Source organism: Mizuhopecten yessoensis, unplaced genomic scaffold (assembly GCF_002113885.1).
Source record: "Mizuhopecten yessoensis strain PY_sf001 unplaced genomic scaffold, ASM211388v2 scaffold11109, whole genome shotgun sequence".
NCBI classification, from domain to species: domain Eukaryota; kingdom Metazoa; phylum Mollusca; class Bivalvia; order Pectinida; family Pectinidae; genus Mizuhopecten; species Mizuhopecten yessoensis.
The window spans coordinates 334,732-357,162 of record NW_018408884.1 but is presented as its reverse complement, the minus strand read 5'-3'; the positions used below and the strand labels follow the sequence as shown (position 1 = coordinate 357,162).

General features: G+C 38.1%; 2 protein-coding genes and 1 long non-coding RNA gene across 3 annotated transcripts in view; 1 reads left to right on the top strand and 2 right to left on the bottom strand.

Annotated features, from left to right (window-relative positions):
* Nucleotides 1-1,598: 1,598 nt before the first annotated feature.
* On the bottom strand, nucleotides 1,599-4,259 carry LOC110465964. Its single transcript, XM_021522181.1, has 2 exons — nucleotides 4,204-4,259; nucleotides 1,599-2,896 (listed from the first exon to the last, which is right to left on the bottom strand). The coding sequence occupies exons 1-2, from the start codon at nucleotides 4,205-4,207 to the stop codon at nucleotides 1,599-1,601; spliced, it is 1,302 nt and encodes a 433-aa protein (XP_021377856.1). The 5' UTR covers nucleotides 4,208-4,259.
* Nucleotides 4,260-4,629: 370 nt separating this feature from the next.
* On the top strand, nucleotides 4,630-14,720 carry LOC110465956. Its single transcript, XR_002464681.1, has 3 exons — nucleotides 4,630-4,753; nucleotides 12,179-12,377; nucleotides 14,585-14,720. It is a non-coding gene; the product is annotated as an uncharacterized LOC110465956 (long non-coding RNA).
* Nucleotides 14,721-18,764: 4,044 nt separating this feature from the next.
* Nucleotides 18,765-22,431, bottom strand: part of LOC110465955 — a 4,290-nt gene continuing 623 nt past the window's right edge. The window contains exon 2 of the mRNA XM_021522170.1: nucleotides 18,765-21,401. Coding sequence (XP_021377845.1) covers nucleotides 20,104-21,401 — 1,298 coding nt within the window. The 3' untranslated portion in view covers nucleotides 18,765-20,103. The remainder of the gene's footprint in view (nucleotides 21,402-22,431) is intronic.

Sequence of the window (22,431 nt, the reverse complement as noted above, 5' to 3'; positions counted from 1 at the left end):
TAAAGATATTTCTTCCACGACATTTAATACCAATCAATTTGCCAAGGTACGTACACCACGAAATTAAACCACAACGTAATTGAAACATTTTAAAGTAAATCCTCAAGTTTTATCGACGCTTTACTTTATGCACAAACAATGTCACTCTAAGACTCATGGCTTGACAAAGGGACCAGTCGGCCTTGAAACGTTGCGACATGTCTGATTCGTACATTGTGTATAAATTTAAACTTTGATATGTTTTGCATGATGTGTCATTATAACGCCTATAAACAACACGACAAGAAATATTGTTTGGGAAATGTATTGTTTACTCTTATGCAAAAAAAAAAAAATGTGCATTATTAAAGCTTTTTTTTTCCAGTCGACAATTGTTGTTACATATACCACCGATCAGGAACTCTCATTATTTAGACCGTGTTTAAGCATCCCTATATTGCTGGTGTAAAAATACAGCTAGTACTCGGGCCCAATTTTGATACGGTTGTATATTAAAACTAGGGTTGTCAAACCGGTCTAATTTTGGAAACCGGTCACTCGAACAATCTGCCGAACAAGTAATCAGTTAATCAGTCAATTCGGTTTTCAAACAATAAACAACAATGAACACATTATATGTTTAGCAAATGTTCTATCTTAAACGTCTTTACACCATAAACATACATGTTTATATTAATTAGCAGGAAAGTTTCCTCACATTTTCAAGCTAAACGCAGGAAATAGTTTCATGTATCCTCAGTAAGTATATTTCATGGACAACAAATGTTGAAATACAGTAAGACGGGATTGATTAATAATTATCTGCACTGATAATGTGTGGCTATATTGTTCTGTACAACACAATTTAATCGGCAAACGTTTTAAGACATACTTGCGCATTCAAGTGTGTACATATTGCATGTAAAAGCGCATTTAACCTCTAACAGTTGATATATCATTGTCATATCTTTGTGTTCTCGCTTACTTTCAAAATCTGTTCAGTTTTGTATGGCGTCGTCAGCACCTCTTTGTCAATATTTACAATAGAGTACAAAAACAACCCAGACATGAATGCACGAATACTGGTATTTATAACAAACTATCCGACTTTGATAGCATCTATAGATAGTTTTGTAAGTCTAAGCAAGGGAGACATAGCGCTCCTCAAGGGGGTAAATGAATGTCCGATTATTCGGTTAATGCTTTTGTTAACCGTATCGTGGTCTTCCGACCGAGTAACCGGTTAACCGTTGACAACTCCACTTAAAATCAAGTTAAGGGGAGGTTACTGTGTGTCCAAAAACTGACGTCGATCTCTCTAGCGTTTTCTCTGCTGTGAAATAGGGATCTTAAAACGAACAAATCGGCGTCGCTTATACTTAATGTCCATCTAGTCCACTGAACGAAGATACAAGCATACTGATTCACACTGAGATTCCGTAAGCAATTAAAGTCGTCATTTTCCAGATGTTTTATGATACACACTGTGAAGGCTGTCTGAAGATGTAAACCTGATTCGATTCGACATCTTTACCTTGTGACTCTGATGGTATTGTATTCTACTTCAAAACACCGCCATGAAGGAATTTTAAATATCTGGTTGATCATGTTAAATCGATTTAAGTGTCGAGATAAACTTTGCAATTGACAATATGCCACTGACTGTTTAATCCAGCTCCGATGTTCTTTGCTTCAAGACGGTCGCCGTCTTTTGCACTAGTCATGGTGACAAAACGTGTAGGATGTTTCATGCATGAAATCATTATGTTGCCATTCGCCAAGCGCACGAGGTTGAACTGGCCGCTAGCACTCGGCAGTCGTTTGTCAGTTATCAGATTTCCTTTCGAACTGTCGTTGATCTTTAAAGTAAGTTCTCTTTCAGCATCCAGGCGGATCACAAAGTAAGTTTTGTTCAATGCGAATTCTTTTTCCATTATAAATTTGCTGTGTTTGTCGTTGAATATGCGGATATATTTCTTCTGTGTAAACGGTACGGTCTTTTCTGATGGATGTCGAAACATTGCAAATGTATCGTCCTCAGAAGAAACTATTTTTACCTTCTTCCCAGCTAAGCTGTTAAAGTATTTGTGCAGACACGAAAGTCTTTTTTCAGTATGCATTTGAAGCATGGGCCAATCGCCGTTCATAAAAACAGCTGAAACACCAGCGAATTCAGCTTCTGGTTCAAAAAGGATATTCAAGGTTGTTTCCCTGTCTTTTCGTTGACCTTCAATTACCTCAAAATAACCCTCGGCAGTATTCTGCGAATTTCCATTTGCAATGCATAGAATGACTACATAAAGAAAAACGAATTCCTTCAAAACTGTAAGATTGCAGTGCAAGTCAAGGAGATCAACTATTGCTTGATATCGTGCTTCAGTTTCTTCACTTTTTTCTTTGTTTTTCTGTTTTTTCAACTCCTGAAATTCAGACTGCACTTCAGCATAAAATTCGTTTCCCGTGCCACATGGTGGAACTTCGGAACATGCAGTTGATATCCGTTTTGGATCAGAGTTGTTTCCGTTGAGCGAAATCAGACAATTTAAAGAGTCCTTTAGATTACACAGGAAGCCAAAGGCATTTGCCTTCAGGTTACTGCTAAGTGTGGCATGCTCAGGGACACTGTAGAAATCCGAGTAAGTTTTCCAGACATGTCGAAAAACCACGAGTAGAGATCGAGCAATCATAGCACTAATCTTAGGGAAACTAAACACTCGTGCCAAAGTGACCGATTTAAGAATAATCTCGGGTGTTCCTTTCGGATCCTTGTTGAAATTTTCAAATAAAGCTGTTAATCCCTGTACGATCTCGTCGTTTTCCTCGCAGCGGTTCCTTGGATATTCTTGAATAACGTCAAATGCCTCTGAAAGTTCTTTGTTTTCTTCGATTGTAGCCGTTGCCATGTCGATATACTTCACTGTAAACAAATAAGAAGCATTATAATATTTTCTTCTCACATTGAAGAAGCATTATAGTATTTTCTTCCCACATTGCTTTGAAGGTTTGCATTCAAATCACTAGTCCCTTTTCATATCTTTTGTATTGAACTACACTATGATAAACTGATTCAACGATAGTCAGTAAGATATGAACTGTTGTAATGGTAAATGATTTAGCACATCATGGAAATGATAATTATATTTGAAGTAATTCGATATTAATGATACACTTTTAAGACAAAAAATGCCCAACCGAAATTGTGCTGCACACAGTACCTTCATGATTTTTCTTTCCAGATATTGCGCCGAGACCTTAGTGGCCTTCGACCTTTTGTTCGTGTATACATTAAAATGGGATCGACACCTCTATGGAAAAATAACATGAGTATTAATTTCTGCTTACAAGAGTAATCGGACAAGGATGTTTTATTGGCCATCTAAGATAAACACTTAGGTTCAGGCTCCCTCAATGGGTGAAATAAGATGTTTAACAAGCGCGTTCATGACGTATAATACCTATGAAAGAATGCTGACCGTTGACGAAGACATATACGGTTATATTTCACTTTTTACCCGGGGATCTGTTAACTGAATACAAACAGTATCACAATCGAGCGAAGGGACTTCCGTTCAATAGGTGGCTCAATCGGTCATAGCGAATTCTGAGGTTCTGTGGTTCGAATCCTGCTCTAGCCCCGCTGATGTTTTTAAGCTCAGAAAACTGCTGTTGATATATCTTGTTTACATTGTATTTCACTATAAATAATTTATAAGTGTCCCATAAGGTATGGTTTTCTATTCAGAAACTTGTAAGCTATAGTCATATTGGCAAGTTACAGTTCTTTACAGTGGCGCATTGATCTTTTATAGTTTCAATGTGTAGTTACAGTTCTGTACAGGGGCACATGGATCTTTAATAGTTTCAATGTGTAGTTACAGTTCTTTACAGGGGCACATGAATCTTTAATAGTTTCAATGTGTAGTTACAGTTCTTTACAGTGGCACATGAATCTTTAATGGTTTAATACAGGCACTACAACACACGTTTTTTCTGTAAATTTGTTCCCTCCATTCATCACTGAAACGTTCAGGCTTCCAGGTCACGTGAACATGTTCACAGGTAAAGTGTGTAATCAAATCAAAACGAGGTCAGTCACAAATGTCTTAACAAGTTACGTGTTATGTGTGGTAACATCTTGCAATTGTCTTTCAAGAATAACATGACACATATGTCGACAACCTGAAATGTAAATACGAGGATGATATAAAATAGACTTTTACTCACCCATCAATGTCCCACCCGATATCTTCTAACAGTCCTGCTTTGTAACCCGTTACCAAGTAACATTTGGACTGATCGATTGCAACGTCTACACAAATACTCTTTCAATCAGCATCAACCGATTTTGAGGTTTCTCGTCAGTTGAAGTCTAAAGGAATTAACAGTCACGTCAAAATTGTGCAATAAAAAAATGTGTTCTTTAAAAAAAATAGCTGGTTATAGAAAACAAAACAAAAACAAAACAAAAAAGCATTATTTCGAATCGGTCGTTGTGACAGGAAAATGGGAAGCGTTTGTCATTTGCATTGCATGAATGCGTACCTAAATATAGATTGTTTGACTTTGCATCACAACCTGTAGAACAGGTTTTACACTGAGCAGGATGAGGGGTGTGGAAGTATTTATTTACACCGCTATTTATTCAAACAATCTTTGGGAGGTTTAGGTAGGGTAGATCTAGAAGGTTCATCCGACAAAACGCAACAAATCTGTGCAGCATTTCAAACATCAGACAGATTACAGGATACAGGGAAATTCCTCACACAGTTGTAAGGTAAACAGCTACTCTATTTATAGTTTGACATCGCCGATGTTGTATAGCTAGTGTATTACAGTTTTTATCTCTTTATTTACGTTTCTATAACGAAAGTCATAGCCGCGCGTTTCTCGCCATCACAACATTATTGCATATACACAACTTGAAAATCTTAATATATTGTGGTTGTATCATTATGCTGAACGAACCATGTCACTACAACTTCCCTATTCCCCTTAACTCTAATGCAATATCTCTTCTAAAGAAGATGATAACAGATTTGTAGCTAGAACTAGACTGGGTCGATCGTCGTCGTCTAGAGCTCGGAGGGTCCCGAGTTCGAACCCTGGTCTGGCGTTGACATTTTCTTTTTCTTCTGATACAAAATTGGTGACTTTGTCAACCCTTGTATTATGCATTGGGAGAACGCTGTGCAATGGGATACCTGAATTTGGGTTGTAAATAGTTGTTTCTGCGAGGGCGAAGACTTGGAAAAAAGGAGGAAAGATGTAGCGAAAGTGGACACGGTCGATCGTTTGCGATCAGGTCTCTCAATTGGTAAAGCGTTCCTGAAATATATGAAAATGATCTCCAATTATAAAATCGTTTACGACACGTAATTGATTCCATTTTATTGTAATTTTGTTAGCTCCCTTGTTTTTGTCCACGGCACGGTGGGATCGATACCCCAATGGATAATATGTGGGCCACCTGCCCGACTACTGGTGTTACTCCGGCACGATTACAATAGGGAGTCGCATAAAAGATGTCGTTCATATTTGTGAAATAGATAGTTTCGTGTGAAAACGTATTTATCCTAAGATATATGATAACACCTCAGTACGTCCACTACAGAGACGATTTCTGTTTAATGTTACACGGAGTATAGGAGCTTCAGCACATTCTATGATCATTATCAATGTAACGTGATACTTTTAACATGCTGGCACACGCGGTAGCGCGACGGTCTACTGACCTCAAGGTCGTAAGTGTGGAAGAATATGATTATGGCGTTGGTGATCAAATCCACCTGTTTTGGTTTGAGTAAAGTTTACGGAGAATGGCTTCTTCTGTGATACCGTGATTGTATTAAGCATACACTATCTTACAATTAGAATTAGGTTGGACGCTATAAAATGTAACATATCTATTATTATTGCATTATATCCATTAACGGTTCCAAATCCATAGTGCATAGTGCTTTATCTTCCTCTCTTCACTATCTCAAGAGCATACATCAACGTAAACTCAACGCCCATGAAATCGATATAGTGCTAGGTCAGGTACCGCGAGATACGGGTACCGAGTTCCTTGGAGTGCTTGAATACAAAATAAAGGAACTTCAAAATGGAAAAGCAACCAATCAGAAAGGGAAGAAGGAAAAGAAAGAGACAGAGGAAAATGAAAAGGATACGTTACAAAGGTGCAATGCTATCATCGCCCACATTGATCTGTATTGTGTCCTGTCCTGTTTGAGAGAGTTTGTTATGTACTACCTTGTAACATTACTCGCCAACAACAGAGTTCCCGAGAATATAACAGAAAGTTATCTTGAGAGACGAGAACATTTCAAAAACACCAGAGAAGCCATTTTGAAAGTTCTTCATGAACCTGAAGCGAAAGATGCAAGTGTTTCTGCCGTGTTCAATCTTAAAACATGGCCAAAGCTCAGTCAGCAACTCGAATCGCGTCCCGACTTAAGTGATTTGATAGATCGTCCTTGGAATGTTGTGTCTGCCTCTAACGACAGGTTTGCGATGTTTCGGTGTTCTCCTAATACTAGAAAGCTGTTCACACTGACAAGATACGTTCGCGTCAAAACGTTCGTGGAAAATACTGAAACGAAATTTTTGATGAAATCTGAGGGTAATCGAGATTTCACAATACATCTCTGTGAACATGATGACTTTACGTGGAAGATGAGTCGAGATCTCTTAGAAGCTTCTAGAACGACCCAAGCAGAACAATCTGTCAAATTCAACATCGTACGGCTATCCAATGGAAATGTAATGTTTTCAGCAAAGAAGCGACCAACTTGCTTTGTCAAAATGGAAAATGCAAAAGATGACGCGCGACTGAGTGTAGCCAACAATTCATTTGACGAGACTTGCCAGTGGAAACTCCAAGTCGCCATTATTTGAAATTTAAAAGTGGTGTAAGTGTGTATAAATGTGTCAATAATCTTGTACCTGAACACCTATCTACACAGTTCAATTATTCTAATGACACCCGTACAAGATCAGCTTCCCAAAACTTCATACAAGTACTAAAACATCGTACTTCCTTTTATTCAAAACAGTTGGTGGTGGAAGGGAACCACATCTGGAACTGCTAAACAGTAGAAACACGACGTGCATCCTCCCTTCCTTAATTCAAACAAAATAGGATTGGAAGCATTAGGAAAACAGTTTGAGTCTTTTTTATTTCTATCAAAAAAAACCTCTTAATATAGCTTTTTTATGGTTTTAGTTACGCTATATTAGCGTGTATGATGTCCATTTTTAGTTTTAACTACATTAGCATATATGTAATTTAGACATTTGGTCTTTTACTGAATACCATATTGGCTCAGCTTAGAATAGTGTATCTTTACTTCTGTGATAATTTTAATAAAAATTGTAAATGACCCTTAAATTGTATATATAAATTTAGTCTAATTCTAGTAGTTTAATAAGCTCAACTACTTTTATGTATATGCTTACTGTGATGATAATTTGAATCCTCATTTATTTTCTATAACATCAGGATTTTAACTAACCCTTTTACTAACAGAGGACCCTGTGGAAGATAAGCTCTGCTAAACAGGTTTAATATCCTCAATAAATAAAGTTCAATGTTACAATGATTATTATTACCCAAATACTTAACTGTATACCTTTGAACACAGCAAAATAAGGTTAAGCCCCTTTAACAATCCCTTTTCAACTACACTGGACCAGGTCCCTTTAACAATCCCTGTCTCACTACACTGGACCCGGTCCCTTTAGCAATCCCTGATCCACTACACTGGACCCGGTCCCTTTAACAATCCCTGTCTCACTACACTAAACCAGGCCCCTTTAACAATCCCTGTCTCACTACACTGGACCAGGTCCCTTTAACAATCGCTGTCTCACTACACTGGACCAAGTTCCTTTGACAATCCCTGTTCACTAAACTCGATCAGGCCTCTTTAACAATCCCTGTTCCACTACACTCGACCAGGTCCCTTTAACAATCCCTGCCCAACTACACTCGAACAGGTCCTTTTAACAATCCCTGTTCCACAACACTTCACAAGGCCTCTTTTACAATCCCTGTCCCACTACACTCAACTAGGTTCCTTTAACAATCCCTGGTCCACTACATTCGACAAGGTCCCTTTAACAATCCCTGTTCCACTACACGCGACCAGGTCTCTTTAACAATCCCTGTCTCACTACACTCGACCAGGCCCCTTTAACGATCCGTTCCACTACACTCGACCAGGTCCATTTAACAATCCCTGTTCCACTACACTCGACCAGGTTCCTTTAACAATCCCTGTTCCACTACACTCGGCCAGGTCCCTTTAACAATCCCAGTTCCACTACACTCGAACAGGCCTTTTAAGTATCACTGTCCCACAACGCTCCACCAGATCCTTTTAACAAACCTTGTTCCAATACACTCGACCATATTCCTTTAAAAATCCCTGTACCACTACACCCGACCAGTCCCTGTCCCACTACATTCGACCATGTCCCTTTAACAATCCCTGTACCACTACACTCGACCAGGCCCCTTTTACAATCCCTTTTCCACTACAATCGACCAGGCTCCTTTAACAATCCCTGTCTCACTACACTCGACCAGGCCCCTTTAACAATCCGTTCCTTTACACTCGACCAGGTCCCTTTAACAATCCCTGTTCCACTACACTCCACCAGGCTCCTTTAACAATCCCTGTACCACTACACTCGGCCAGGTCCCTTTAACAATCCCTGTTCCACTACACTCCGCCAGGCTCCTTTAACAATCCCTGTATCACTACACTCGACCAGGCCCCTTTAACAATCCCTGTCCCACTACACTCGACCAGGCCCCTTTAACAATCCCTGTTCCACTACACTCCGCCAGGCTCCTTTAACAATCCCTGTATCGCTACACTCGACCAGGCCCCTTTAACAATCCCTGTTACACTACACTCGACCAGGCCCCTTTAACAATCCCTGTTCCACTACACTCGACCAGGTTCCTTTAACAATCCCTGTTCCACTACACTCGGCCAGGTCCCTTTAACAATCCCTGTTCCACTACACTCCACCAGGCCCCTTTAACAATCCCTGTACCACTACACTCGACCAGGCCCCTTTTACAATCCCTTTTCCACTACAATCGACCAGGCTCCTTTAACAATCCCTGTCTCACTACACTCGACCAGGCCCCTTTAACCATCCGTTCCTTTACACTCGACCAGGTCCCTTTAACAATCCCTGTTCCACTACACTCCGCCAGGCCCCTTTAACAATCCCTGTATCACTACACTCGCCCAGGCCCCTTTAACAATCCCTGTCCCACTACACTCGACCAGGCCCCAATAACAATCCCTGTTCCACTACACTCCACCAGGCTCCTTTAACAATCCCTGTACCACTACACTCGACCAGGCTCCTTTAACAATCCCTGTCCCACTACACTCGACCAGGCCCCAATAACAATCCCTGTTCCACTACACTCCACCAGGCTCCTTTAACACTCCCTGTACCACTACACTCGGCCAGGTCCCTTTAACAATCCCTGTATCACTACACTCGACGAGGTCGCTTTAACAATCACTGTCCCACTACACTCGACCAGGCCCCAATAACAATCCCTGTTCCACTACACTCCGCCAGGCTCCTTTAACAATCCCTGTATCACTACACTCGACCAGGTCCCTTTTGCTGCTCACACCATATAACAGCTTCACCCTTTAGAAAATTTGCCAAATATTTGACCTCATAATTGGCCCGCCAGTCTACGTTTATACTCCCAGGGATGACTACACGCTTCATTTTTCTAACATTGAATCCTCTGGCCCAAGATCGCCCCAGACCATTGTTGTGCCAAACTCCTTTAGTGGTGTGGTAGTATTTTTTTAAGATTTAAATGTTCCCCAATAGAGCCCTATACCCCTGTCCCCAGGTAGGCCATACACTTCGTTTATATACTACTCATATCTTGCTAAGAATCACTTTTATTTTTGGGCATATGTGAAAATAAATATTTTATTTGGTTAACCGGGTATACTGAGTTTATTATTGAAAAATTGATTGTTCTTTTAATTCATCAGAATGCGAAAATTCCAAAAATCGCAATTACGTTGTGGAACATGACCGATATGGCGGAGGTTCAGTGATGGTGTGGAACCTCTCCCCAAGTTATTTCCATACTCTAACGAACCTGTTGGTGACGTCGAGACAGAATCAGGACTCGTCAGTAAAAAGAACCGGTTCCCATTCCTGAGGAGTCAAAGTGCTGTGATGGGCCCAATCTGATCGGTGCCTAACATGGCAGGTAGTTAAGGGAACTCATATTCCTGGTCTACGTGACCTTAAACCCGAGCATCATGAAGAGGGTTCTTAACTGTGTGAGTGGCTACCCGGGTACAATAAGCATTTAGGAGGTCATTTCGTAAATATGTGGCAGTCTGGAACCTGTGATGCGGTGCCTGTGTGAGGAAAAATCAGTCTTGACGCTGCGTTACAGCCCTAGAACGACCTCCAGCATGACGTCTAGAGGGTTTCCGTTAGTTTGGAAACAATTCCACATTCTTGCCACCACGCTTTGAGACACCCCAAGGTCTGCTGCAACCTGACGTTGAGACCTGCTAGCTTGCAGCATTCCAATGCCCCTATTCATTTCACCGTCATTTGACCGTTGTCTGGTTCGTCTTTGTGCAATATTAAAACAAAAACACCTTAAGAATATTCATCAAATTGATTTCCTTTACAATTTCAACAACACCTTACTTAGCCTAGCTTAGCTTTTGAAATGGGTAAACACGTGGAAAAGCATGCACACGCTTTTATGGTTGACTGAACACACCCCACAGGACGATTAAGAAGGCTAACATATTCGCCCATAACAGTACGAAAGGAAAATATAATATCCTTTCTAACATCGTTTTTTTTTCAAAATCAAAGTGAAAAATGTGAGTAGTGTATAAAAGCGCTTCGCTGTTACATCAGGAATATTAAATGGAACATTGGAACCCTTTGCCGTTATCATGAGAGCTGTATGTGAGGTCCTGATAGTGATTGTAACATATCTTCAAAGTACATTGATATATTTTTTTCGCATAGAAAAAATCTGGCAAAACAATCAACAGAATAAGTAGAACTTGAAACCACTCGATTTTAACAATAGACTGCCCCGATTCATGGATTTGGAAGAGTCTAAATATGACTTTAGGAATCACAGGTCAAGTTGAGTACAGTGTGCGAAAATCATCAAGTCAGTTATAACAAAAGAAAAACACAATAAGTACAACTTGTCATATCTTCAAAGTACATTGATATATTTTTTTCGCATAGAAAAAACCTGGCAAAACTGTTTAAGAAAACAATCAACAGAATAAGGAGAATCTGTATTGCAGGCAACTCGCGTACAGTGTGCAAAAATCATCAAGTCAGTTATAATTAAAAAAAACAGGCAATGATGTTTAGCAGAAATGAAATCAAATCGTTCTCAATAAAAGATAAGTAAGGTTCCCGTATTGATTGTTACCCCTAGATTTTAACAATAGACTGCCCAATTCATGGATTTGGAAGAGTCTAAATCTGATTATAGGGATCGATGCATTAAGACACTTTTGTTTCCTGCACAAAACTATATTTTCTTAACTCATTCACCCCTGAAATTGTATAATGAACTATTCCAACCTTTGAATTGGAAGGGTTCAAATGTGTCTTCAGGGATGAATGAGTTTTGATAGTAACTGAAACAAGAATGTCACTAAATATACATATAATGTTCCCAGAGCATGCCTCTGCAGGACTGCCGGAGGTTTTACTGACGTGAAAAGGACCTTCACCTTTATCAAATCAACATATATATATATTACCATATGATGGTCAACATGTACATTTTTCTTACTCGGTGATAGTTTCTTGCGTAACAATTTGTTTTGACAAGAAATCCATGTCAGACATGTAAAACACTGAACGTTAATTTCTTAAGAAGTAAAAACATTTCCTGTTATAATAAAACATACATGTTGACCTGTACACACTGCATTTAAAGTGAAACTGATAGGAAATTCAATAATGGCTAGCTTCAATGATGATGTGGCATCCATCTTAGATCAGTAGAGCAGTTCATCGACTAGAATAGTCCGTCGCTTGTTTATAAAAACACAATTCAACTTTTATAAATAATGTTGGTTGGTTTGTGTTTTACGTCCTATTAACAGCTATATATTGTCATTTAAATACGTGCCAGGTTCTGGTGGGGGAGGAAAGCCGGAGTTCCCGGAGAAAAACCACCAACCTACGGCCAGTAACTAGCGACTGCCCTACGTAGGCTGCAGCCCAATGATTGAGGGCTAGTGCTAGCAGAATGTCAGATGATGAGGGCAAATACATATCAAAGTAATGTGCTGGCACAAGCGGCAGCGCGACGGTCTACTGACCTCAATGTCGTAAGTATGGAATGATATGTTTATGGCGTTGGTGATCAAATCCACCTTTTGGGGTTTTACGGAGAATGGCTTCTTCTGTAATACATCGGTTGTATTGTCATAATGCACTAGTAATGTTTGATATGTTGCAATAATATTTAGGCTATGAAATATAACATATTTATTTAAGGATTCCTGTCCCATTGAAATGTGTTTTTTAAGGATCCCTGTCCTACGGCACTGTGATTTTTAAGGATCCTGTCCCTCTGTATTGTGGCTTTTAAGAAACCCCGACCCTCTGCACTGTGGTTTGTTAGGATCACTGTCCCTCTGCACCGTTGATTTTAAGGATCCCTGTCCCTCTTCACCGTGTTATTTAAGGATCCCTGCCCCTTCGCCTTTTTTTAAAGGATCCCTGTCCTTCTGCACTGTAATTTTTAAGGATCCCTGTCCTCTGTATTGTGATTTGTACGGATCCCTGACCTCTGCACTGTGGTTTCTAAGGATCCCTGTCCCTTTGCAATGTGTTTTTAAGGATCCCTGTCCCTCTGCACCGTGTATTTTTAAGGATACATGGTCTTCTGCATTGTGGATTTTAAGGATCCCTGTCCCTCTGCACTGCGGTTTTTAAGGATCCCTGCCCCTCTGCACTGTTGATTTTAAGGACCCCTGTCCCTCTTCACCGTGTTATTTAAGGATCCCTGTCCCTTTTGTGCTTTTGTTAAAGGATCCCTGTCCTTCTGCACTGTAATTTTTAAGGATCCCTGTTCCTCTGCTCTGTGTTTTTTTTAGGAAACCTGGCCCTCTGCTCTGTAGTTTTTAAGCTTGTAGAGCAAGTCGTACATGGTACACCTTAAGGTATACATGTTTATATTTACCGTGCTTTTGACTTTATAACCATTTTAGAAGTTTCGGTGCTTAGATTTGGCGTAATCAATCTTCAAACATCTACGATTCTACACTGCTGTTCGTCTTTGATACATTGGTATAAGTGTCATATAATCTCAGAAAGAATAATCAACTTTCTATTAAGGTAAGAAATATTCTAAGTTCTATAATGTCAAAATGTTTTTTCTTCAGTTTGATTCTTATCTAAATTGTTATATTAGTTTGATGACCATTCTCTCCCTGCGTGTAAATATTGGTAATCGAATATGTATGCCCAGGTTAATGAATACCAAAAACCGTGTTGAAACGTTTGGCTATGGATTTTTCCTTGTAAATTCTTTTCATGAATACTGGCTAGTAATCATTCAATCATAACACGCCCTACTTTCTCTAAGGCTTGTTAGATCTAGTAAATAAATTCCAAATACTGTTTTGTATATGCACATGTATACTATGGGACTTTTGGTTGTGTGTATTATATATTTGTTTGTATTCCTGTCATAAATACATGTTTTTAGTGTGCGTCTATTGATCCAAAACTTTCCATATTTATTTTGGAAACTACATAATACAATCGAACTATAGTACGTGATTGCTATGTTATTGTGTCCAAAGTAGCTCACCTGTTAGATCTGGCACCAGCTTTTAGCTGTTAAGGTAATGACAATGATATGCCAATGTTATTGAGATTAAAGTCACAGTTGACCTATTGCAATGTCCTTTTGTCTGTCGTCGTGCATTATCCGTCGTGCGCCATGCTTAATCCGTTCGGAAACATGTCACATTTTCTATATTTTTTCTCCAAGACCACTGAATCTATTTCGATAAATTTCAGGCCGATGCGAGTCCAATTGGTTAAAATCAACAATATTCTTTTTTAGACTAAGATGTGCTAGAACTAAATACTCTTCATTGATGGAATGATCCTAAGAAGCTTTATCAAATTGTGAATTCAATTACGTCCGGGTCACCCTTTCTCCTAGACAGGGATAAGGCTCACTTTAGCTTATATATCAATATGTTTGGGTCTATTTTGCTTGTTTTCATTGTGAAATAATTCAACTTGGTTTGAATTATCATGTGATTGCAGATTTAAGGGCATGATAGGCGGGACCTTAAACGGTCAAGTTGGCTACATTTTCAACAGTCTTCAAAGCTAGAACCAATACTCAATGTTTATAAAGGTCCGAGGTTTCTTTACTAAAAGTGTGTATTACTTTATCAACATATTAACATTTTTCCCATGTGGGAAAGGAAAAAGTTTTCTATAGTTTATTAATCAATTTATATCAATAGTGATTTAAATGCATATTGTACATCCGTGGATTTATCTGTTTTAGATGGCAACTGGATCTGACGTACGAAGTTTCATCTACATTTTTTTGGACAACGGATACCAGTTATGTAAGGGAAATATAGAGGAAATATTTGCTGGTGGGAAACTCTCCGAAACTCTTATTAAAATGGCGGCATATGTCTTTTCATTGCACCAATTCTTGAACTAGTTAGTATAAGAATTAAAAAACTTCCGAAGTTGTTCCGATTTGTAAGGTAACGTTACCTGGGAGCAAGTGCATTTAAGTTGTGCACACGTAGGTAGTGAACAAGGAAGTGCATTTGACAAACATTGAAGTGCACTCCAGTTCAATTCGGTTTTAACTCCAGTGGACACCGATGTGAACAGTGTTTAACAAAGTTTAAAAGACTGAAGAACATATTTCAATAATTGTTTGTAATGAAACAGGTTTTTTTGTGGTATAAAAATTGAAAAAGAAAGGAAGAATCATTCAAATAAATATTTCATAAAATTGATTCACATATGTTTCGTTTTTTGATTACTTAAATTTTAACGGAACATATACATGTACACGGAGATTAGATTTACATCACATCACTATTGTAGTGTCAGGATTGGGGATCAGAATCTGTTATGTGATATGGGTAAACGACTTGGTAAGTTTTCCTATAATTTCATACTTTTTATGAAAGGTTTCTCTATAACACGACATCAATAGAGTAATTCGTTTCTTTGTTTTATACAAACAAGTCAGGAAACGATAAAATTCCAGAAAAATCTGATATCATGGCAATATATAGATAAAAGGCAAAGCTCAAGCTTAAGATGTTCATTATTGAAATTTTGTTAATCCCAAGTTGCCTTCTTGTAGGAAAATTAAGAAAAAACACTATGTGTTCGTATGATGTAGATTTCTTTGTTATATATGTAAACACGTCAGGTACATGTACAACATGGTGATGGTTAGATTAGAAAATACATCCCCAACCCTCACTCCCTCCCCTGGGTCTACTATCTTCCCCACAAATGTAGAAGGTATACAGATGGCCTGGTAATATAGTAATGAATTGCCACTTGTTAAAATGATAACAAAATTCATGGTTGCAGGGTGCAAGAACCTGTAGGTAAAGTATATATGCATGTACATACATTATATATGTTGATAGATTTACTGATAAAAAGTCAAATCAATTAAGCTTCACAGGGAACCTCAAGTTTTAATCATACAGTTACAACTTTTCGTCAGTGGCAGATTTAAATATGGTTGCTTAGGCAATGGAAACCACCCCCAGTCACATATTTTTCTTTTCAATATGATATCTACCTGATGATATATGGGCAATGACCACCAACTGACCATTCCCCTATGGTCACATGGGATTCTGATGGGTTGTACCTAATCTTGAATAACTTGTCAGAAGGCAAGTATTCATGTAAAGTAATCCAGCCCATTGTCTGTCCGGTAAATAACCATAAAAAAGTACCCGCTTCAGGTAAGGTACTGTGGTGGTCCCTTTGTCAGTAAAAAACAGCCTTAGGTACAATTCTATTTCGAAAACCGGAAGAGAAAGATGCAAGTGTGGCTGCCCGTTTCAATTCCAGTAATCGGCCAAAGCTAAGGCAACAACTCGGATCTCATACTGACATCGAGGATCTGATACATGTATAAGAATCCATCTCAGTGAACATGATGACTTTACGTGGAAGATGAGTAGAGATCTGTTACACTCTTCTAGAACGACCCAAGCAGAGCAATGTATCAAATTCAACATCGTACGGCTATCCAATGGAAATGTTATGTTTTCCTCGAAACCTGCTTTATCGAAATTGAAAAGCAGAAAACGATGTGCAGCTGGGTATAGCAAACAATGGATGTGACGTGAATTATCAGTGGATACGTATCGTTTAAACTGTCTTCCCCAAATGTTGATTCGCGATAACATTTTCACAGTGAGTAGCTTGGTCAGAAATTGATTGCATTGATGTCATTGTGCATAATGTTTTTATTGCATGCATATAATGGGGGCGTTCGAAAACAAGCATGGTGTTTTTTCGTTAATCAGGACTACATACTCCGGACTGACGTCTACCCGGACGATGGTACTAAGTGACCTGTGTTCTCACTAGCCGGATTAATTGGTCCGCTGAATATAATTATTTTTCAAGTTTGAATACATTTCTTCTTGCCACATATGTTCAATAAATACACTTTTGATACCTTTATATATTTGTTTTCAAACACACGTTTGATACCGTGTCACTCGCAGCGAGATACATACTTTTCACCACTGAATGCCTGTAGTTGATTGATTTTTTTCCTCTTGTGAGATAGAATTATTTTAATTTCATTTGCTTAAACAACTTTGATGCCACTTCTCACAAGCAGAATGTCTAGTAGTAATGAGTTTAAGTAAATGCAATGTATTTGTATAACATGGTATAGCAAGGTATAGGACCATTAGATATATATTTACCTTGGGTATTTCGGTTCTCAATTTGTCCTTTAAAGGTTGATCACAAGTACGTTATCACTTCATGCTATATTGTATAACAATACTTTAACGGGTTGTGCATGAAGATTTCTGTACATGAATTTTCTTTAAGAAACTTCAATGTAATATATTTGAACACAGTCGATATTATGCTATAAAAACAACCAAGGGTCGAATTCCCGTTTGTGGATTTGAACACATTTGACCCTTGTGACATATGACCTACATACCAAATCTCATTATTCTGGACTTCATGGACGATTATGTTCCTGTGTAAATACACTCTGTTACAATTCGTACATTATTCTTGTATTGTCACGTTGTTTGTCATACAAGGATTAATACTTTAGAACAGTTTATGTGAATAAGTTATTTTTGAAAAAATACTGTTGTATACTGTTGATGAACCTAAGAAACATGTATAGGACTGCACCTTTAACATTTGGTAATAGATACAACATACCAAAAAATGGAATTACACTACGCCATACAGCTGTTTCATCCTTCTCGGAGTCAGTGGGCACGAAAAGGTGGAAATCGAAATTTGGTGCGTAAAACTGCTTAATTATTTAAATTTCAAAATCTATAGGGGTATTTATAACAAGTTAAGAGTGTATATTAAAACCGTGCCACTACTCAACTAAAATATAAAACATCCCTTTGTAAATATGTTTGTTGTTATTAGTTAGTTTTTGTTTCTGCTTGCTTGATATTGTGCCATTAAAGGAACTTGCAATAAGTAGTTTGAAACAGAATACTATAATTGTTGTCGTTATTTCAATATTACATCAAGGAATTGTATGAAGAGTTTGACTCATGTTAGCCATGTGAACGTCAAATTAAGTGACTGATCTGAAAGCCCAATGAGACAGATATCGTTGATATAGTTCTTTAGAGTCAGTATTATTTCGAAACATCTTATCACTTGCGACCTTTGCCAGAGGATCCTTATTTTCACAAACAAACTCGGTAGTTTATCTTCCTAATAAACTTTAAACACACTTACTCTACGAGATGTGAATCTCTAGATGACAAAGTATTTTCCCCGATTTCTTGACTAATTGAGCAAACAGTATAGGCCTTCTTATTCTCATATTATCAGTACTCTGAAGACAATAAAGCCTAACCACCAGTGCCTGTATCATTCATGTGTGGTTTAATCAATGTTTAACACATTTGACCTCGGTACCCTGGACATAGGTCAAGATTATCTATTTCAACAATCTTGGTTGCTCTTTCCCTCAATATTAGTTTAGCCAACTAACTCTAGGAGATGTTAATCTCTATAGAAATGCAGATAATTATTTATCACAATTGACTGATAGATCAAACTTTTGACCATCCGTACCTTTGTCATTCAGATATTGATTGTTTTCATGTTTAAAATATTTGACCCCGTTACCGTAAATATAAGGCCAACTATTTGGTAATAATCTATAGTTTGAATATTTGTCTTCCTCGACATTTAATACGAATCAATTTGACCAGGTACGTAAACCACGAAATTAAACCACAACGTAATTGAAACATTTTAAAGTACATCCTCAAGTTTTATCGACGCTTTAATGTATGTACAAACAATGTCACTCTAAGACTCGTGGCTTTACAAAGGGACCAGTCGGCCTTGAAACGTTGTGACACGTCTGATTCGTACATCGTGTATGCATTTAAACTTTTATATGCTTTGCATGATGTGTCGTTATAACGCCTATAAACAACACGACAAGGAACATTGTTTGGTGAATTTATTGTTTACTCTTACGCAAAATGTTTAAAATTTGTATTATTAAAGCTTGATTTTTTTTTTATCTATTTAGAGTCGAGAATTGTTGTTACATATACCACCGATCAGATACTCTCACTATTTTGACCGTGTTTAAGGATCCCTGTATTGCTGGTGTAAAAATACAACTAGACTGATTTTCTAACAAACTGAGCGACGGAATCAGTGTAAGTACTCGGGTCCAATTGATACGGTTATATATTAAAACTAGGGTTGTCAAACCGGTCTAATTTTGGAAACCGGTTACTCGAACAATCTGCCGAACAAGTAATCAGTTAATCAGTCAATTCGGTTATCAAACAATAAACAACAATAAACACATTATATGTTTAGCAAATATTCTATCTTAAACGTCTTTACACCATAAACATACATGTATGTACTAATTAGCAGGAAAGTTTCCTAACATTTTCAAGCTAAACGCAGTAAATAGTGTCATGTATCCTCAGTAAGTATATTTCATGGACAACAAATGTTGAAATACAGTAAGACTGGATTAAATAATAAGTATCTGCACTGATAATGTGTGGTTATATTGTTCTGTACAACACAATTTAATCGGCAAACGTTTTAAGACATGCTTGCGCATTCAAGTGTGTAGATATTGCATGTAAAAGCGCATTTAACTCAGCATATATCACAACTTTGTGTTCTCGCTTCCTTTCAAAATCTGTTCCGTTTTGTATGGCGTTGTCAGCATATTTTTGTCAATATTTACAATAGAGTACAAAAACAACCCAGACATGTAAGCACGAATACTGGTATTTATAACAAACTATCCGACTTTGATCGCATCTATAGATAGTTTTGTAAGTCTAAGCAAGGGAGACATAGCTCTCCTCAAGGGGGTAAATGAATGTCCGATTATTCGGTTAATGGTTTTGTTATCGTGGTCTTCCAACCGAGTAACCGGTTTACCGTTGACAACCCCATTTAAAATAAAGTTAAGGGGAGGTAACTGTGTGTCCAAAAACTGACGTCGAACTCTCAAGCGTTTTCTCTGCTGTGAAATAGGGATCTTAAAACGAACAAATCGGCGTCGCTCATACTTATGTCCATCTAGTCCACTGAACGAAGATACAAGCATACTGATTCACACTGAGATTCCGTATGCAATTAAACTCGTCATTTTCCAATTGTTTTATTATACACACTGTGAAGGCTGTCTGAAGATGTAAACCTGATTCGATTCGACATCTCTACCTGTGACTCTGATGGTATTGTATTCTACTTCAAAACACCGCCATGAAGGAATATTAAATATCTGGTCGATCATGTTAAATCGATTTAAGTGTCGAGATTAACTTGGCAATTGACCATATGCCACTGACTGTTAAATCCAGCTCCGATGTTCTTTGCTTCAAGACAGTCGCCGTCTTTTGCACTAGTCATGGTGACAAAACGTGTAGGATGTTTCATGCATGAAATCATTATGTTGCCATTCGCCAAGCGCACGAGGTTGAACTGGCCGCTAGCACTCGGCAGTCGTTTGTCAGTTATCAGATTTCCTTTCGAACTGTCGTTGATCTTTAAAGTAAGTTCTCTTTCAGCATCCAGGCGGATCACAAAGTAAGTTTTGTTCAATGCGAATTCTTTTTCCATTATAAATTTGCTGTGTTTGTCGTTGAATATGCGGATATATTTCTTCTGTGTAAACGGTACGGTCTTTTCTGATGGATGTCGAAACATTGCAAATGTATCGTCCTCAGAAGAAACTATTTTAACCTTCTTCCCAGCTAAGCTGTTAAAGTATTTGTGCAGACACGAAAGTCTTCTTTCAGTATGCATTTGAAGCATGGGCCAATCGCCGTTCATAAAAACAGCTGAAACACCAGCGAATTCAGCTTCTGGTTCAAAAAGGATATTCAAGGTTGTTTCCCTGTCTTTTCGTTGACCTTCAATTACCTCAAAATAACCCTCGGCAGTATTCTGCGAATTTCCATTTGCAATGCATAGAATGACTATATAAAGAAAAACGAATTCCTTCAAAACTGCAAGATTGCAGTGCAAGTCAAGGAGATCAACTATTGCTTGATATCGTGCTTCAGTTTCTTCACTTTTTTCTATGTTTTTCTGTTTTTTCAACTCCTGAAGTTTAGACTGCACTTCAGCATAAAATTCGTTTCCCGTGCTACAGAGTGGAACTTCGGAACATGCAGTTGATATCCGTTTTGGATCAGAGTTGTTTCCGTTGAGCGAAATCAGACAATGCAAGGAGTCCTTCATTTTACACAGGAAGCCAAAGGCATTTGCCTTCAGGTTACTGCTAAGTGTGGCATGCTCAGGGACACTGTAGAAATCCGAGTAAGTTTTCCAGACATGTCGAAAAACCACGAGTAGAGATCGAGCAATCATAGCACTAATCTTAGGGAAACTAAACACTCGTGCCAAAGTGACCGATTTAAGAATAATCTCGGGTGTTCCTTTCGGATCCTTGTTGAAATTTTCAAATAAAGCTGTTAATCCCTGTACGATCTCGTCGTTTTCCTCGCAGCGGTTCCTTGGATATTCTTGAATAACGTCAAATGCCTCTGAAAGTTCTTTGTTTTCTTCGATTGTAGCCGTTGCCATGTCGATATACTTCACTGTAAACAAATAAGAAGCATTATAATATTTTCTTCTCACATTGAAGAAGCATTATAGTATTTTCTTCCCACATTGCTTTGAAGGTTTGCATTCAAATCACTAGTCCCTTTTCATATCTTTTGTATTGAACTACACTATGATAAACTGATTCAACGATAGTCAGTAAGATATGAACTGTTGTAATGGTAAATGATTTAGCACATCATGGAAATGATAATTATATTTGAAGTAATTCGATATTAATGATACACTTTTAAGACAAAAAATGCCCAACCGAAATTGTGCTGCACACAGTACCTTCATGATTTTTCTTTCCAGATATTGCGCCAAGACCTTAGTGGCCTTCGACCTTTTGTTCATGTATACATTAAAATGGGATCGACACCTCTACGGAAAAATAACATGAGTATTAATTTCTGCTTACTAGAGTAATCGGACAAGGATGTTTTATTGGCCATCTAAGATAAACACTTAGGTTCAGGCTCCCTCAATGGGTGAAATAAGATGTTTAACAAGCGCGTTCATGACGTATAATACCTATGAAAGAATGCTGACCGTTGACGAAGACATATACGGTTATATTTCACTTTTTACCCGGGGATCTGTTAACTGAATACAAACAGTATCACAATCGAGCGAAGGGACTTCCGTTTAATAGGTGGCTCAATCGGTCATAGCGAATTCTGAGGTTCTGTGGTTCGAATCCTGGTCTAGCCCCGCTGATGTTTTTAAGCTCAGAAAACTGCTGTTGATATATCTTGTTTACATTGTATTTCACTATAAATAATTTATAAGTGTCCCATAAGGTATGGTTTTCTATTCAGAAACTTGTAAGCTATAGTCATATTGGCAAGTTACAGTTCTTTACAGTGGCGCATTGATCTTTTATAGTTTCAATGTGTAGTTACAGTTCTTTACAGGGGCACATGGATCTTTAATAGTTTCAATGTGTAGTTACAGTTCTTTACAGTGGCACATGAATCTTTAATAGTTTCAATGTGTAGTTACAGTTCTTTACAGTGGCACATG